This window comes from Sarcophilus harrisii, chromosome 4 (assembly GCF_902635505.1).
Source record: "Sarcophilus harrisii chromosome 4, mSarHar1.11, whole genome shotgun sequence".
NCBI lineage: Eukaryota > Metazoa > Chordata > Mammalia > Dasyuromorphia > Dasyuridae > Sarcophilus > Sarcophilus harrisii.
Genome location: NC_045429.1, coordinates 167,364,882 through 167,380,326, shown reverse-complemented (window position 1 = coordinate 167,380,326; position 15,445 = coordinate 167,364,882). Strand labels below are relative to the sequence as shown.

Genomic DNA, 15,445 nt, shown 5'->3' with positions numbered 1-15,445 from the left:
TTCCCCAGGACTGGATTACTAAAAGTCATAACTCTAGCCTCAGAAAAATTTTTAGCTAGGTCTGACTAATGGGAATTTAGTAAAATGATTGCATTATTTTAATTTTAACTGCTTATTTCTACTGAACTAAAACTAATTATAATATTTATATAATCCTAACTTTTTTCAATTAATGTTAACATTCATTTTTTTTAATTTGAGTTCCACATTATCACCCAAATTCTAGCCCCTCCTCCCCCTATTGAAAAGGCAATCAATACATCAATTATATGTGTGAAGTCATGCAAAACATATTTCCTTATTAGCCATTTTTGCAAGGGGGAAGAAGCAAGAAAGTAAAGTGGGAAAAAAGTATGCTCTAATCTACTCAGTGTTCATCAGTTCTCTATGCCGGTGGATGGATAATCTTTATCATGGATCCCTTGGAATCATCTTGGATCAGCTGTATTGATCATAGTAACTATCTTTCATAGTAGATCATTGTTATAATATCATTGTATTCATTGGTTTCCTGGTTCTGTTCACTTCACTTTGCAGTCTTTCCAGGTTTTTCTGATACCATTTTCCCCTTGTCATTTCTTATAGCACAATAGTATTCTATCACAATAACACATCACAACTTGCTCAGCCAGTTGATGGACACCCCCTCAAATTCCAATTTTTGCCACCATAAAAGAGTCACTATTAATATTTTTATATATATAGTTCTGTTTCTCCTTTCTTTTATTTCTTTTGAATACAGATTTAGCAGTGGTATGCTGAGTCAAAGGGTAGGCACAATTTTATAAACTTTAGGCATAGTTCCATATTGTTCTCCAGAATAGTTGGACTAGTTTACAACTCCACCAAAATAGCATTAATGTCCCAATTTTTCCACCTCCCCTTAAGCATTCACCATTTTCCTTTTTCTGTCATATTAGCCAATCTGATGGGTGTGAGGTGGTGCCTTAGAACTGCTTTCATTTGTATTTATATAATCATGAGTGGTTTAGAGAATTTTTATATGATTATTACTAACTTTGATTTTTTTTTCTTCTAAATACTGTTTATACACGATTACAACTTCTAATAGAGAAAATTAGAATATAGAAACAGCATTTTAATTCTATTCCCACTCACTGGCTGTAATCCACTCAATTTGGACCTCCCTCTACTCCCTTCCATCCCTTGCTTTGGGAACAGTAAGCAAATTAATACCACATTTTTTGGAAAGGCCATACAAGTATATTGTCCTATATGTCATCTCACTATCTCTTTAATTCCATATACCAAAATCCCCTTTCCTGGTCATCAGTTCACTATGTGTATTTTTTCACTTTTGTATCTGTATCTCCAGTGCTTAGTAAACATATATGGGTGCCTAATAATTTTTCCTTCATTTTACACATGAGGAAATTGAGACTCAGAGCTCAAGTGCTTTTCCCAGGGTCATATAACTAGCAAATATTTAAGCAGGATTTATAGCTAGTGTTACTATCTCCAAATCATAAGTTCTGAAGCACTCTGTTCATGCTACACAATGTATCTAACAGGACAATATGTAATTAAAGCACAAAGAGACTGATTTATATCATAAAGGGGGACATTCTACAGCAAATTCAGGGTTTGAATCTCTTATTTTTCTTTTCAGTATTACTTAGTCATGTGGTAGATTATCTTTTGTTAAGAAGGCAGTAGAAACCCTCTTTTAGTCCTGAGGTAAAATTGATTATTTAGATGAACAATCTGAATCATATTTATGAATTTAAGGCCTTCAATGGTTGATATGAATATTTTTTACCCAAATGGTTTTGCAGCTCCTACTACTCCTATTTTCATTTGTGGCTACTCAACTTCATGTGTCTATAGTCAAAGTCATTAGAGGAAGCATGAAACTGGAAGATAATAAAAACCAAGGAAATTAAAATGTTTAAGATACTAGGAAAATTGGTATTTGCAGTTTTATATTGTGTCTGCCAAACTGTACTACTCAACATTTGGGAAAGTATGTGAAAGCAATGAGAAACCTTCATTGTAAAATCTCATTTCAAGTCAATTTGCAAAAATATTGATTTAGCTCTAATGGAGAATGTCAGTTTCTTCAGTAGTGTGCTAAATATGGCTTTTCTCTTATCTGATTTTGTTTTCTGAGTCTAAATACATTTTAATCAATGATTTTACAGATAGTACTTTGGGGGCCTGTTTAATAATCAGATTCCCTTAAGGGTCTTTCCTAACCTACAAGAAGGACTCATTCAAGCAATACATTTTTTACAGAAAAGAGAAAGATGCCAAGGGGTTCAGACACACTTCTCTATCTTTGGTCTGAAGTACTGACTCTTATTAAGTTTGTTTTCTATAGGAAATCATCACAATGAGTCCAGACATTAAGAAGAGAAAGATCTGATTTTATTGTTGATTGTCTAAATGGGTTAAATGTTTACATGTGCTATACATACATACACACACACAAAATGATCACAGCTTGTTCATGGACTTCAATAAATGAATGAAAATGTCCTCCTCAACCTGTTTTATTGTTTTTAAACCAATGATACATAAGACTATTTGATAGTACCATATATAACAATATCAGCTACAGAAATAATCATGTCTATCTCTTTTTTCTGGTTTCAGAAAATGATGATAATCTGAAAGGCATGAAAAACAGATTGGAAAATGCTAATGAAAAGAATGGTGACCTCCTAAAAGGTTTGAATGATACATTGGGAAAGTTATCAGCAATTCCAATTGGTAAGCAGAAGCAGTATTTAAGAACTCTATTAAGATTGGTCTTTTCAATCTGTACCCTAGAAATTTTAATATTTTCCCTAAAATAATATTCTTAATGGTTATCAATGCCTGCTTAACACTTTCTTATTATTATGGATTTTTTCACTTTGCTTATAAAGAAGATATACTACAAATCTACATAGTATTTTCAGTTTAATTTTTGTCTCTTTTCCCCCAAATCAAATATCAGTAGGCCTGTATTTCAGAAGAGGGAAAACTATATTTATATTATATTATTTTGCTAATTGTAAGATGTGAATTAATGAAAAGGAAAGAAGTCATAATTAATCAGCAAAGCTTTATCTCTGGATTTATTGGAGTTTCAAGATGATGGTAACCAACTCAGGAGTCCAATACATTCCACAGATATACCCAGGACAAGTGCAATATTTGAAATGTTTTGACTTTCAAAAGACCTTGGTGACATAGCATTGTATAGTGCTACTTTAATATAGTTTAATAGTAGTTCTTGAAAATGTGTCTAAATTTTTGCCATACTATGTACATTCAGTATAAAGCTGTTGAATTGAACTAACCAGAAGTTAGTGTTCTCTCTGTTGTGACTAAGGAGATACATATATGTGTGTGTGTGTATGTATATATGGATGTGTATGGATATGTGTATGAATAGATATTCTTATATACATATAAGAGTGGCTATATACATATATGTGGCTATATTTCTGTTTTGTTTATTTACTATTATTTTTCCTTACCAAAAAGAGGTAGTGTATTTTTTCTTTTCAAAATTAAAATTGTAGATAATTTTCCACAAGTCCTTATCACCTGCACTATAGAAAATGAAGGGGAACTCCCTGAATTTCCAATATTTTAGTAACTAAAAATTAATACATTATACAAAAACACAAATATATATTATATACATATACATATTATATATCCATATTATCTATAAATTATAGATATACATATATATTCTAATAGTTCTGTTTCACTTATAAATATGTAAAAAAGAGAACTATTATGTAAGAGAAGCATTAAAGTATAAATATTTATAAATAATCATTTCAACTTTATATATAATTTATATATAACATTGTATAAAGGTTTTATAAAACCTACATATAATCTATATGTAGACTGTAATAGTCAAAGTATATACCTATAATTCATATTCAAAATATACATATGTGCTTTACTCACATTCTAAGTATGTGTATATATAAATATATATATATATGTCATGAGGATTGTGTTGTGTACATATTGTGAATGTGCATATGTGGTACATGTGTATGTTTTTTAAAAATCTCTGTGCCCTAAAATTGAAGCCAGAGAGTCCATTTATTTCTTTATTTTGATGGTGGAAATTAGAATTAGATTTGAAGCCTCCTTCTGATGAATCTATGTGGTTAATGAAGATTAATTTTTCTATTTAATTCATTGAACAGCAAAACACTTCCAAAGTCCATGTTACTTACTCAGCAGTAAATGAAAGGAAACTTACAAGAACGTATAATACTTTAATACTTAAAATGAATAGTGTGTGTGTCTGTGTATACTTTAAAATGTCTCCATGTCCTAAAATTGCAACCAGGGTGTGTAGTCATTCACTTTTTGTCTGTGGGAATGAGGAGGATTAGATCTGAAGTCTCACTTTGATGAATCTATATAACTCTTGGAGATTAATTTTTCTTTTTAATATATTGAGCAGCAAATCATCATTCTCCCTTGTGTAGTGAGCATTGAGAATAATCACTTTGCTATTCTGATTTAATCAGGTATTCAGAGTAGAGGTTCCTGAGAAAATTTAATTTGATTTTTTAAAAAATCTTCATTTTCTATGACTGAGACTTAAAGTTCAGCCTGTTTTCTTTGGAAAGAGATGGTCTTGAGGTCAACCAACCCAGAATCCAACTTTGACAGTCACAAATGAAACTATGATAACCTGACCCTTTGTTTTGATTCTCATTACTTTCTGCTGCTGACAGATACAGCTGCAAAACTGCAAGCTGTTAAAGACAAAGCAAGACAAGCCAATGCTACAGCAAAAGATGTTCTGGCACAGATTAAAGATCTCAACCAGAACCTTGCAGGCCTGAGGAACAATTACAATAAACTGGCAGATGATGTGTCCAAGACAAATGCTGTGGTTAAAGACCCTGCCAAGAATAGTAAGTTTTTTCTCTTTATTCTTATTATAACTTTTGTTGCTTTACCCTAAAATTATATCATAGAATGCTGAAACTAATGAGGCTTTTTAGCCCAATCTCATAATTTCAATCTAGTATGCTAATGAATCTGTGCTCTCATCAGTGTGATTATTTTCTTCATTGATGCAGACTGCAACACATCCATCTCTGTCCATCCTAAGAAAATCTTATCCATGTCCTTTTATCAATTCAGCACAGAGATTCCATGTAATGTCCAAGAGATTTTCCTTGAGTTTTCTTGACATTTCATGGGTACCAGCAAGGCATGTAGATTCATAGATCCATGAAACAATCTGATTTTGCAACTGAAGAATTTTAGGCTTAGGAAATATAAGTGCCTGGATCCAGGTGAAAAGATGAATAGGTGACATAGTTAGATCTAGAATCTAGGACTTTGAATACTCCTTCCAATATCCCTCCTAATGTATCACAAAACAATTAGAAAATGATCCTGAAGTCTCCCATAATTTGACATGAATACATACTCATCTTCACTATGATGGAACACATATTTGTTATCTTGAGGATAATGCTCAGAGAATGGATGAAATTTCATAGGATTATGGAGTTATTAAATTTGAACTTCAGAAGAAGGCCAGAAGTAAAAAAACAACCCCAGTTTTCACTAGGGGCTAGCTTTACATAATGCTACAAGGGCTTGGCTAATCCTAAAGATTCAAATGTTGATTTTGACTACATCCATATCAGTTCTCAAATCTTACAAACACTTCTCCAGAAAGGAATTTAGGAAGGCTCACATCTTTTCCCTTCCAACCAGGTATTTGCAAGATTATTTTTTAGCACAAAACCAGTAGTTCATTGGGCTCATTGAATTTCAATTAAAACAAAAAAACACAAAACAAAACAGAGCATCTTTTATGAATCAAGGTATTTAATAACTATGTACAAACATAAACTTTCAGAAAATTTTTTCAATACAGTCATGAAAATCTATCAATCAAAAAAATTTAACAACTATAAAGATAGAGCAACAAAACATTCCTTCTGCAGGCTAAAAAATCAATAAGACCAAATGGCACATGGAATTACACTATACAGTATTTCCTTAAAAATTGAATAGAAGTCCAAAATTTTATAAAGCCAATATTATTTTCCTATGTCATAACAAAAATTATTTGTTAACTTTGAATGAAATTATAAAGGATGACAGCTCTTAGCACATTCTAAGTCTAAGTTTTTAATGCTCTATTGAGTAGAATCATTATTGTTCTTTAAATATAAGATGCAAAAGGAAAGCTTTTTATTTAATGCGACATGGTAATGAACACTTTTGTAACAAGAAGAATACTTTCAAAAATATAATTTTTTAAAAAAATTTTAAAAGATATATATATATATATTGTTTTGTCTTTAAATGTGGATCATTTATAATTTATAGTGTCTTATGAAAGCTGAGAATTTCATTATTCTGTAAATATATTATCTAGTCTTTAAATTCTTTCTCATAATCTGTCTTATTGTTTCCCTTTTTGCTCTTCTACATCGATATCTACAGAAATTAGTAAGTATCATTTAACTTACAAGTTTTCAATTACTTGTACGTGTTTCTTTGCCCCTACAACCCTCTTCTATTCCTATTTTAAAGTACCCTCTGGTGCTTTAGGAAAAATAAATTTTGTTTTTTCATTATTACTATATTACTATCCACTGTGATGAGCACAATTTTTTCTTACTGAAAATCCAGTAGCAATGGATGGATTTATTTCATTTAGCATCATTGTTGACACCAACAGAATAATGTCATGACATGTATACCTGCAGCAAAGCTAAAAATCAAAACTTGAATTGCATGTATGAGTGTCATGCTTCAGTGCCACCTAAATATCTTAGTACCAAGGAACCAGAGAACACTTATAAATTGAGCTAGAATTTCAGATTACTTTCTTGCAATAAAGTTGACACTAATCAGAGGTTTTATTGTTGCTGTGTACCCCAAAGCATGATCAAGCACTGCCATGAACCCTTTTTTTTTTTTTTACAATCCATTTGGATCAACACAGAAAAGTCTGATTGGCTCATTGTAGAGTAAGAGGATCTAGGGACTTCATCAAATCTCAAAGGGCCCTTATTGTGACTCTCTCTCATGACCTCTGAATTTACTGCTGGCATTCTGTCAGGTTTTCTTTTTTTTTTTTTTTTTACACCAAATTAAATTTGTGAAGCTTTGGTGTGGTATTAGGAAGTTGAGGAAAAGGAAAATGAATTGTTGAAAGGTTACCAGGAAAGTGAAAACAGTAATTATATTGAAGATCTGGAAGGGGGAACATGATGTTTTTATCTGAGCAAGGGACATGAAAGTTCAAAAATGAAAAAAAAATGAAAAAGAAACTTTTTTATTTTCTTTAAACTATGATTAGCCAAGTTGCCAACCTATTGTAATCATTTTTAAAATATTTTAAATAGTATTCAAATTCTCACATTCATGAACATGAGACTAATTTTGTAGGTGAACAAATGACATGTTTAAAAAAAAGATTCACTTTCATACACTTCTGAAGATGAGTCATCAATGGGTCAATGTCAACCACATGGGACATCTTTTACAGTATAACGTGGAATTCAATTGTGCGCCTTGAACTGTCTCAGTTTCATCAGGGATGTCAATGATAGAGTAGATAAAATGGGGCTTGTTGAGTGAATAAATTACCTTAAATCAGGTGAAGCTGCCAGCATTTTAGAATAAGAAAAGATAATTATACCTCTAAAAATGTCAGGCTTCCTCCAAGGGGAAAAAATACATTCTAGGAGTCTATGGAATTGTATGTCTAGACACTACCCAGTCATTCATTGTTTCTACTCAAGGCACCAGAAGGAAATGGGTTTGAATTACAGCATGAGATATTTAAGTGGTATGAGAAAATTCTTTTTAAGAATTTTTCATCAGTAGAATACTTTGTCAAGAGACATTGTGACAGTTACTTTCTTTGACGTATGCAACAAGAACAAAAATTAAAGAGGGTAATTACTTATTTTATATGTAGACTGGCTTATTCAGTCATGAATTGAAAAAGAATGTCAGAATAAGATGACCTTTTCAAAGAATATTCTCTCAGCTTAGTTTCATAACTAAATCTTGGTTCTCTGAAGTTCAGTCTTATGACTGGAATCAGGAATTAAAACAACAACACTGAAAAAAGTCACCATCTGATGTGGACTTAAAATATAATTATATAAAGTGGACTCTTATTCTCACCTCAGTTTCTTTGACCTACTTTAATCCTGACTAATATCCTCAATATCATTCCAATGCTTCATCCTTTCAGTAACTATGACTTTTTTTTAACTGCATGGCTAAGGATAAAGTTTTACTCATGTAAGCAAGTTGAACCTCCAGCATAACTTGTCCTGGTTTGTCTTTGGTTCTGTGAAGTTGCAGATGCAGATGCTACTGTTAAAAATCTTGAGCAAGAAGCTGATCGATTAATAGATAAACTCAAGCCCATCAAGGAGCTTCAGGATAATCTGAAAAAAAATATCTCTGAGATAAAGGAACTGATAAACCAGGCCCGGAAACAAGCCAATTCTGTAAGCTACTTTTTCTTTTTTCTCAGTATCATGCAGTTATTGGTACTAATTGGTCAGTGTTATTCCCAATGGAATTACTTTATTTTATTAAACTTTTTCTACCTGGTCCTTTTCTTCTATCATATAACTTTTAGCCCTATCATTCTAATAAGAAGTCATCAAGCATGGGATGAAAATAGGATAACAGTAATTATATCCAGAAATTCCATTTTATAATATTCTTTTGTATAATTCTATTTTATAGTATTTACAGAGTGTGTAAAAGGGTAACAAGACAGGGAGAAAGACTCTCATTAATTATCTTTGAATACTGGCAGCATATAGCATCTGTAGCTGTTTAGAAAACCAACTGGATTTAAATAATTATCATTAATTATTAACTTAGCCATCAAAGTGACACAACATTTTACACACTTCCCTGGAGTGTGGTTCAGAACATAGGCAGCAAAAGCCATATCAAAGCTTCTAGAGAAGCTTATTTTGATCAGGTTCAAGTAAGAAAGATCAATATTTAAATGTTTTAACAACAATAGGTAGACAGATTACACAGCAAAACACACAAGACTTTTGGTGAATATTTTGCACATTCAGCATTTAATAAATATTTGTTGAATGAATGGATGAATGAACAAGTTATTCTCACTAAAACCAAGAAATCAAATAAGTAGCAGGAAATAATTGAGATCAGACAATCAATCAAAAAATATTTATTAAGCATATTCTATATTCAAGACACTATGCTAAGCACTGGGCATATAATAGACATACAATAACAAAACAAAATGGTTTCTTCCTTCTAGAAAGATTCCATCATATGAAACAACATAGAATCATATCATTTGAAACTTAGAGGGGACTTCCAAGGATATCTAGTCTAATATAAATATGAAAAAATTTCTGGGTATAACATACCCAACAAACTTCTGATTGAAGGAACTCCTCACGCATAAGATAGCACTTGAGCAGAGCTTAGAAGGAAACTAGAGATTCTATGAGGCAAAAGTTAGCTCAGAATATATATCATGCTTTCGCTACCCAGCATATGCAAAGACATGGAAATAGGAAATGAGAGATCCTATGGGAGGGACAGCATGTCATATAAAGAAGACTTTGAAAGTATTTTGAAGTTTCAGAATCACATAGGGTTCCAGAATCTTAGAAATAATCTAATCCCATCCACTTATTTTATACATGTGAAAACTAAGGCCAAGGAAGATTAAATGAATTTTGTAAGTTCACACAAAAAGTGGCAGAGCAAGGAATTAAAGTCAGGATCTTTGTCTCCAAACCCAACCCACTTGAAGCTGATTCATTTAATGCAGTAAGAAATAAGAAGCTATTTTTAGGGTGCTAATGATATAAATAGGTCCCTCCAAAATGTCTTGGTATTAAAAGGAAAAACAATTACTTTGGGTAATAGACTTTCAAAAAATGCAAATAGAAATATGAAATACTGAAATGATTTATCCCTTTCCTCAAATATGATTATATAATTACAAATTTTTAATATCCTTCCAGTTACTTATAAGAATTTATAAGTTAGCTTATAAGATAGCTGCAAGAACTTTTTGGAGATGTTGCCCACTAGGCTCAGGACAAAGTAGTTAAATATTAAAACAAAACCCTGACTGAATTGACCAGTGATCCAAATTTATTCCTTATCATCAAAAAGAGAACAAAAATTTCATCAGGTTTAAATTGTCCATTTTAAATCTAACACAAACAAGTAGGTTCTCTCTTAAGTGTGTCACTTGACTTTGAACAGCTTTGGATATTCAAAATTAGCAAGGATGTCCAGATTATAATCCAGTTTGTAGTATAGTATATACTGAGTAACCCTGTATATAGTAACCCAGAGCAAATTATCCAAATGTCAGTATGCCTCCTTCCATTTGGCAAAGATGACAGACCTAAAAGTGGCCACAGCAGTGGCTGTAAGATGAAAGAATTCACAACTGATGAAAAGGAAAAATGCTAGAAGATGAGAAAAAGGTGGTGTTACCACAGACAAAGATTGAGGAAGCAGCAGTAAGGACAGAGAAAAAGAAGATTACAGAGGAGAAAACATCAACGTTTGTCAGCTAATTATGTATGTGAGATAAAGGATAACATGAACAACAAATATTGCTCTTAAATTGTGGCTTTTATTGAAAATCAAACATATTTACTGAGTACTTGCTTTGTACAAGTTATTGTATTAGTCACTCTGGTAGATAAAAAAGATGTCTCAGATATGACTTTACTATTTCACAATCCAATAGAGAAAATGAAAAATATAACTCTAAGTGCCTTAAGAGAATTACATAATACTTAGGGGAACAATCCAAATGCATTTAACACCTATGTTACCATAGGCAGGCCACTTTACCTCCAGGAGCCTCAGTTTCCTCATCTCTAAAAGAAAGGAGTTGAACTCTATGACCTCCAAGATCCCTTCTAACTCCAAATTTGCAATCCTATATAGACTCATTATCAATATATCAATACATCAATATATCATTGTACCCACCCATTTTCTGAACTTCCCTTTTTCTTTCAAGGGCACCACTATTCTTCTACTTATTCAGGTTTACAATCTTATTGTCATCCTTAATATCTAATTCTCTTCTACCTCACATATCCAGTAAGTTGCTATGTCTTTTCAATTTTCCACATCTCTCTCTCATATTCCCTTTCTTTCAACCTACATGAGTAACACTTTAGTTCAGTTTCACACTGTCCCTTGCTTGGATGACTACAACAGCCTACTCATGGTCTCCCAGACTCAAAGCTCTCTCCCTTCCAACTCACTATCCACAGAATTCTTAAAGTGATTTTCCTAAAATGAGGTCTGATCATATCATCTCCTCTGCTCAAAAAAAAAAAAAAAAACTGCAATGACAATCTGTTACCTCTATAATCAAATATAAACTCTGACATTTCAGACCCTTCACATTCTGGCTCCAGCTTACTTTTTTGTCTTCTACATTATTTTCTCTCACACACTATGATCCAGTCAAATTGACCTTATTGCTCTTCTTCATATGCTACATTCCATCTTTTGTTTCCATTATTATTGTTTTTTGTTAAGTTGTTCACTTGTGCCCAACTCTTTTGTGACCCCCACAGATCATACTCTTTCCACACATTAGCACTACCTGCCCTATACTGCACTTCCTCCTTATGGTTGTTTCTTAGGATACCTGGTTTGCTTCAGTGTTCAGTTCTAACATGATATTTTATATTCTATTTTTCTCAACCCAGTTTTTAACTTCTCATCCCAATTTATCTTATATTTGTTATATATTCTGTTTATACCTATACAAATTGTGTATATATATAGATATTTTTATATCTATTTATATACATACATAATATTTATAATATATGTATATATAAGCATATAGTATTTCAAACTTCAGAAAAAAAGAGACATATAGAATATCTTTTTCTTTCAAAAGATTAGCAGGTATATATGCAGCTCCAAATATAATGTGTCCTTGCTAATGATTATGTTGATATTTCATTAATTTGTATTATGTGACCTGGCTCTAATAAATTTGTTTTGCTCCAATAAATACTAAAGATGACAAAGGAGCTTAAGATGAATTTTAAAGTGATGTCCTTTTGGTTTGTTGATTTTCTTATGAAGTGTCTGATAATCTTTTAAAATAAATGATCCCGTTACTAAATGACAAATTACAGTAGAAATCCAATAGATGTTCTTTTGGCATCCTCAGTAACATATAATTGAGTTCATCATGATTAACTGGTAAATAGCACAGTTATAAGAAATGCCTTGTAGATTCCTATTGATTGAAGGTTTTTGTTTTAGAAAACTTACCAAAGAACTACAGTAAAATTATCTACAAATTTCAGAATAGGATTTTCTAATAGGGAGGGAGGGGAAAAAAAGAGGAGAAAGGGTGCAATAAGGAATGGGAAGAGATTAAAAGATGGAAAGGAAGAAGGGAAGAGAGAGGGAAATAAAGAAGGAAACAAAGAGGGAAAAGGGGAGAAGGAGGGGAAAGGAAAGCTAAAGAAAGAAGGTTTCATTTATGAAGATTTGTTTGAGAAAGTTCCTCAAAAAGTAAAATTCATAAATACCATACAGAATAAACTTGTCCAAGGTATATTATGAGACAAGTAGGTAGATAAATGGATAGAGTGCTAGGTCTAGAGTCAGAAAGACTTGAATTCAAGCATGGCCTGAAATACTTATTAGCTGTGTGACCCTAGGCAAGTCAGTCATGTAACCCTGTTTTCCTTTGTTTCCTCCTTTATAAAATAAGCTGGAGAAGGAAATGGCAAACCACCCTAATAATAACAAAAAAAAAAAAAAAAAAAGGCTCTACTACCTTATATTATAAAAAGAAAATACAGGTGATAAGGAGAAGATGTCCATAGTCACACAGTTAATATTGGAATGGGATTTAAATCCAGGTATCAACTAACTCCAACTCCTCTATGAGACTATTCCTCCTAATCTTGTGTCATTTAAAGATTTAATAAGCCATTCCATATACATCTTCATTAAAGTAAATGATAAAAATGTTACAAAACAGGGCCAAGGACAAAGTCCTGTGACAAATTTACAACATCAATCACCCTTTTTAGTTTGCTCAGTCAATCACTTTCAAACACAGCTAATTTTACAACCATCTAGCCTCCATCTTGTCTCTTTAATCCATTCTAACCTTTGGCTTAAAGAGTCAGTTGCATGGGACCCTTTCCTTCTTGGTGGAGATTGATCATTCAATGCCCACATCTTCATGATAGTTGATGTTGTAAAAGTGAAAGTGAAGAGAGATTCAGATTCACTGAGTTTCCAACTTTGAGAGAAAAGATGGATAAGTCTAACCTCCCTTAAGGTCTATGATGAGAGAGAAAGACTCTGGAAAACGACTGACATGGCACAAGAGGAACTGGCAGGTCTGCCATCTCTCTATCCACCTCTTACTACACTAGAGATTTCAAGAAGTTAACCTTGAGTAAGAACTAAGATTCTTTCCCTTGGTTGATCTTAGTTATCTCACTCTTAATGAAACAGCTCATTTACTCTGTATTACTCTGACTACTCTGTAGTCAGATAAGTATAATCACATTTATTCAGTTGTGAATCTTCCAACTCCTCAGTATTTCTCACAATAGCCTGTTTCTTTCTACTGCTACCACTCTAATTCATGGTCTCTGCCTCTTAGCTGAACTTTTTTTTGTTGTTGTTTTTGGTTTTGTTTTGTTTTTTTTTTTCCCTGAGGCAATAGTGGTTAAATGACTTGCCCAGGGTCACACAGCTAGGAAGTGTTTAGTGTCTGAGACTAGATTTGAACTCAGGTCCTCCTAACTTCAGGGCTAGTGCTCTATCCACTGTGCCACCCAGCTGCCTCCTGAACTTCTTTAGTGACTACCTGACTAGTCATCCTACTTCCATTTTTTTCCCTTTCAAGTCTGTCTTTCAAATTGCTTCCATCCCTGAACATCTCACACTGGCAGTACCTTCCAGCACTATGACCTCTACCTCTGATTGGATGGTTCTTCCCAGTACCTTCATTTTAAGGAAAATATTCAGGCCAGCTATATCTGCATTCCTTTCCAGATTATACTCCTAACTCTCTGGATTTCCTCTACCATTTCTCTATATGGGTACCTGTGAACACATATTTCAACTTTGTTATTTTCCCTCATTTAATTCTAAGTTCCTTGAGCATAGGAATTGCCTTTCTTTATGCTTATATTTGTATTTTCAGTATTTAGCACAATGCCTGGCACATAATAAGCACTTAATAAATGTTTGTTGACTTGACATAATCTCTGTATAATCCCAGGCCTGATTATTAGAAAAACCTCATCATCCCACAAGATCTCATAGACCTTGGTACTCCACCTCTGATTCAAAGAGGGAGATTTTGTTTCATAGATGGAGCCATGAACTCTAAAATCTCCACTTAAATGGGGAGTTCAGCTCAAAGCATTTCATTTCTCACTTCTTTTGATTTCTCTACCATGTTTCCCCATCTCCACCCACCCCTCCCTATTCTCTTTTCAGTTTCTTTTTATGTTGTCTTCCTATTTTAGGTTGTAAATTCCTTGAGGGCAGGGAATGTAGTTGTTTTTAAATACTGTATACTCAGCACTTCCTATAGTACTTGACATATAGTAGGTGCTTAATGAATGTTTGCTTATAACTATGGCAGACAGATCATGACTTTGTAGGCTACCTTGTACCCACCAAAGGGGGAAAAAATTGGAAAGCAAGAAAACTGAAATAGGAAGCCTTGGTACAATGGAATACTTGTATATTCTACTCAAAAGGCATGTTACTTCTTTAAAAATCTATAATAACTTCCCACTGCCTGTTGAATAAAATATAAATTCCTTAATCTGGCATATAAATACTTTTATGATATATACCCAACTTATTTTTCTAATACTATCCCATATAATTACTCCTCTTCATACTTTGTATGTTTCTGCTAAATAAGATTCTTTGTTCTTCCTCAATCTTGTCTTCCCTGTTCCTTTATCTGCCTCTGTGCATGCTACCCCCCTCATTTCCAGAATTTTTTTGCTCTACAATCTTCATTTATGGAAATATTTATCTTCCTTAAGGATCTAGCTCAGGTACTATTTCTTCTATGAAGTCCTGCTGACTTTAAGTGATCTTTTTGTTTGGGAATCTCATGAACTTTAATGCAATCATCCTATTAAATGTATAATATGCTGTAATAGTGATGTTTGTGTCTGTTTCGTCACCATGCTGTATTGTAAGGTCTTTGAGAGAAACAGTTCTGTCTTGTTTCATGTTTGTATTCCTAGCTCTATTCTAGCACAGTTGACTATAATTCAATTCAATTCAATACAGCAAAGCTTCATTGAGCCCATTAGGTGGTAAACACTGTACCAGGGCACAGAAAAAAACAAAGACAACTATGAACCAGTTCCCACATTCAAAGAGCTTACCTTCTCCTGGGAGT

The 15,445-nt window shown here is 32.8% G+C and overlaps 1 protein-coding gene across 5 annotated transcripts in view; it reads left to right on the top strand.

The window, feature by feature from the left end:
- Positions 1–15,445, top strand: part of LAMA2 (laminin subunit alpha 2) — a 747,833-nt gene that overhangs the window by 660,907 nt on the left and 71,481 nt on the right. For 4 of the 5 annotated variants that reach the window (XM_023503203.2, XM_023503202.2, XM_031964286.1 and 1 more), the window contains 4 exons: positions 2,617–2,733; positions 4,725–4,907; positions 6,463–6,468; positions 8,338–8,492. In XM_023503203.2, the coding sequence (XP_023358971.1) occupies positions 2,617–2,733; positions 4,725–4,907; positions 6,463–6,468; positions 8,338–8,492 (461 nt within the window). The remainder of the gene's footprint in view (positions 1–2,616; positions 2,734–4,724; positions 4,908–6,462; positions 6,469–8,337; positions 8,493–15,445) is intronic. The other variant, XM_031964285.1, reaches the window with a different exon arrangement.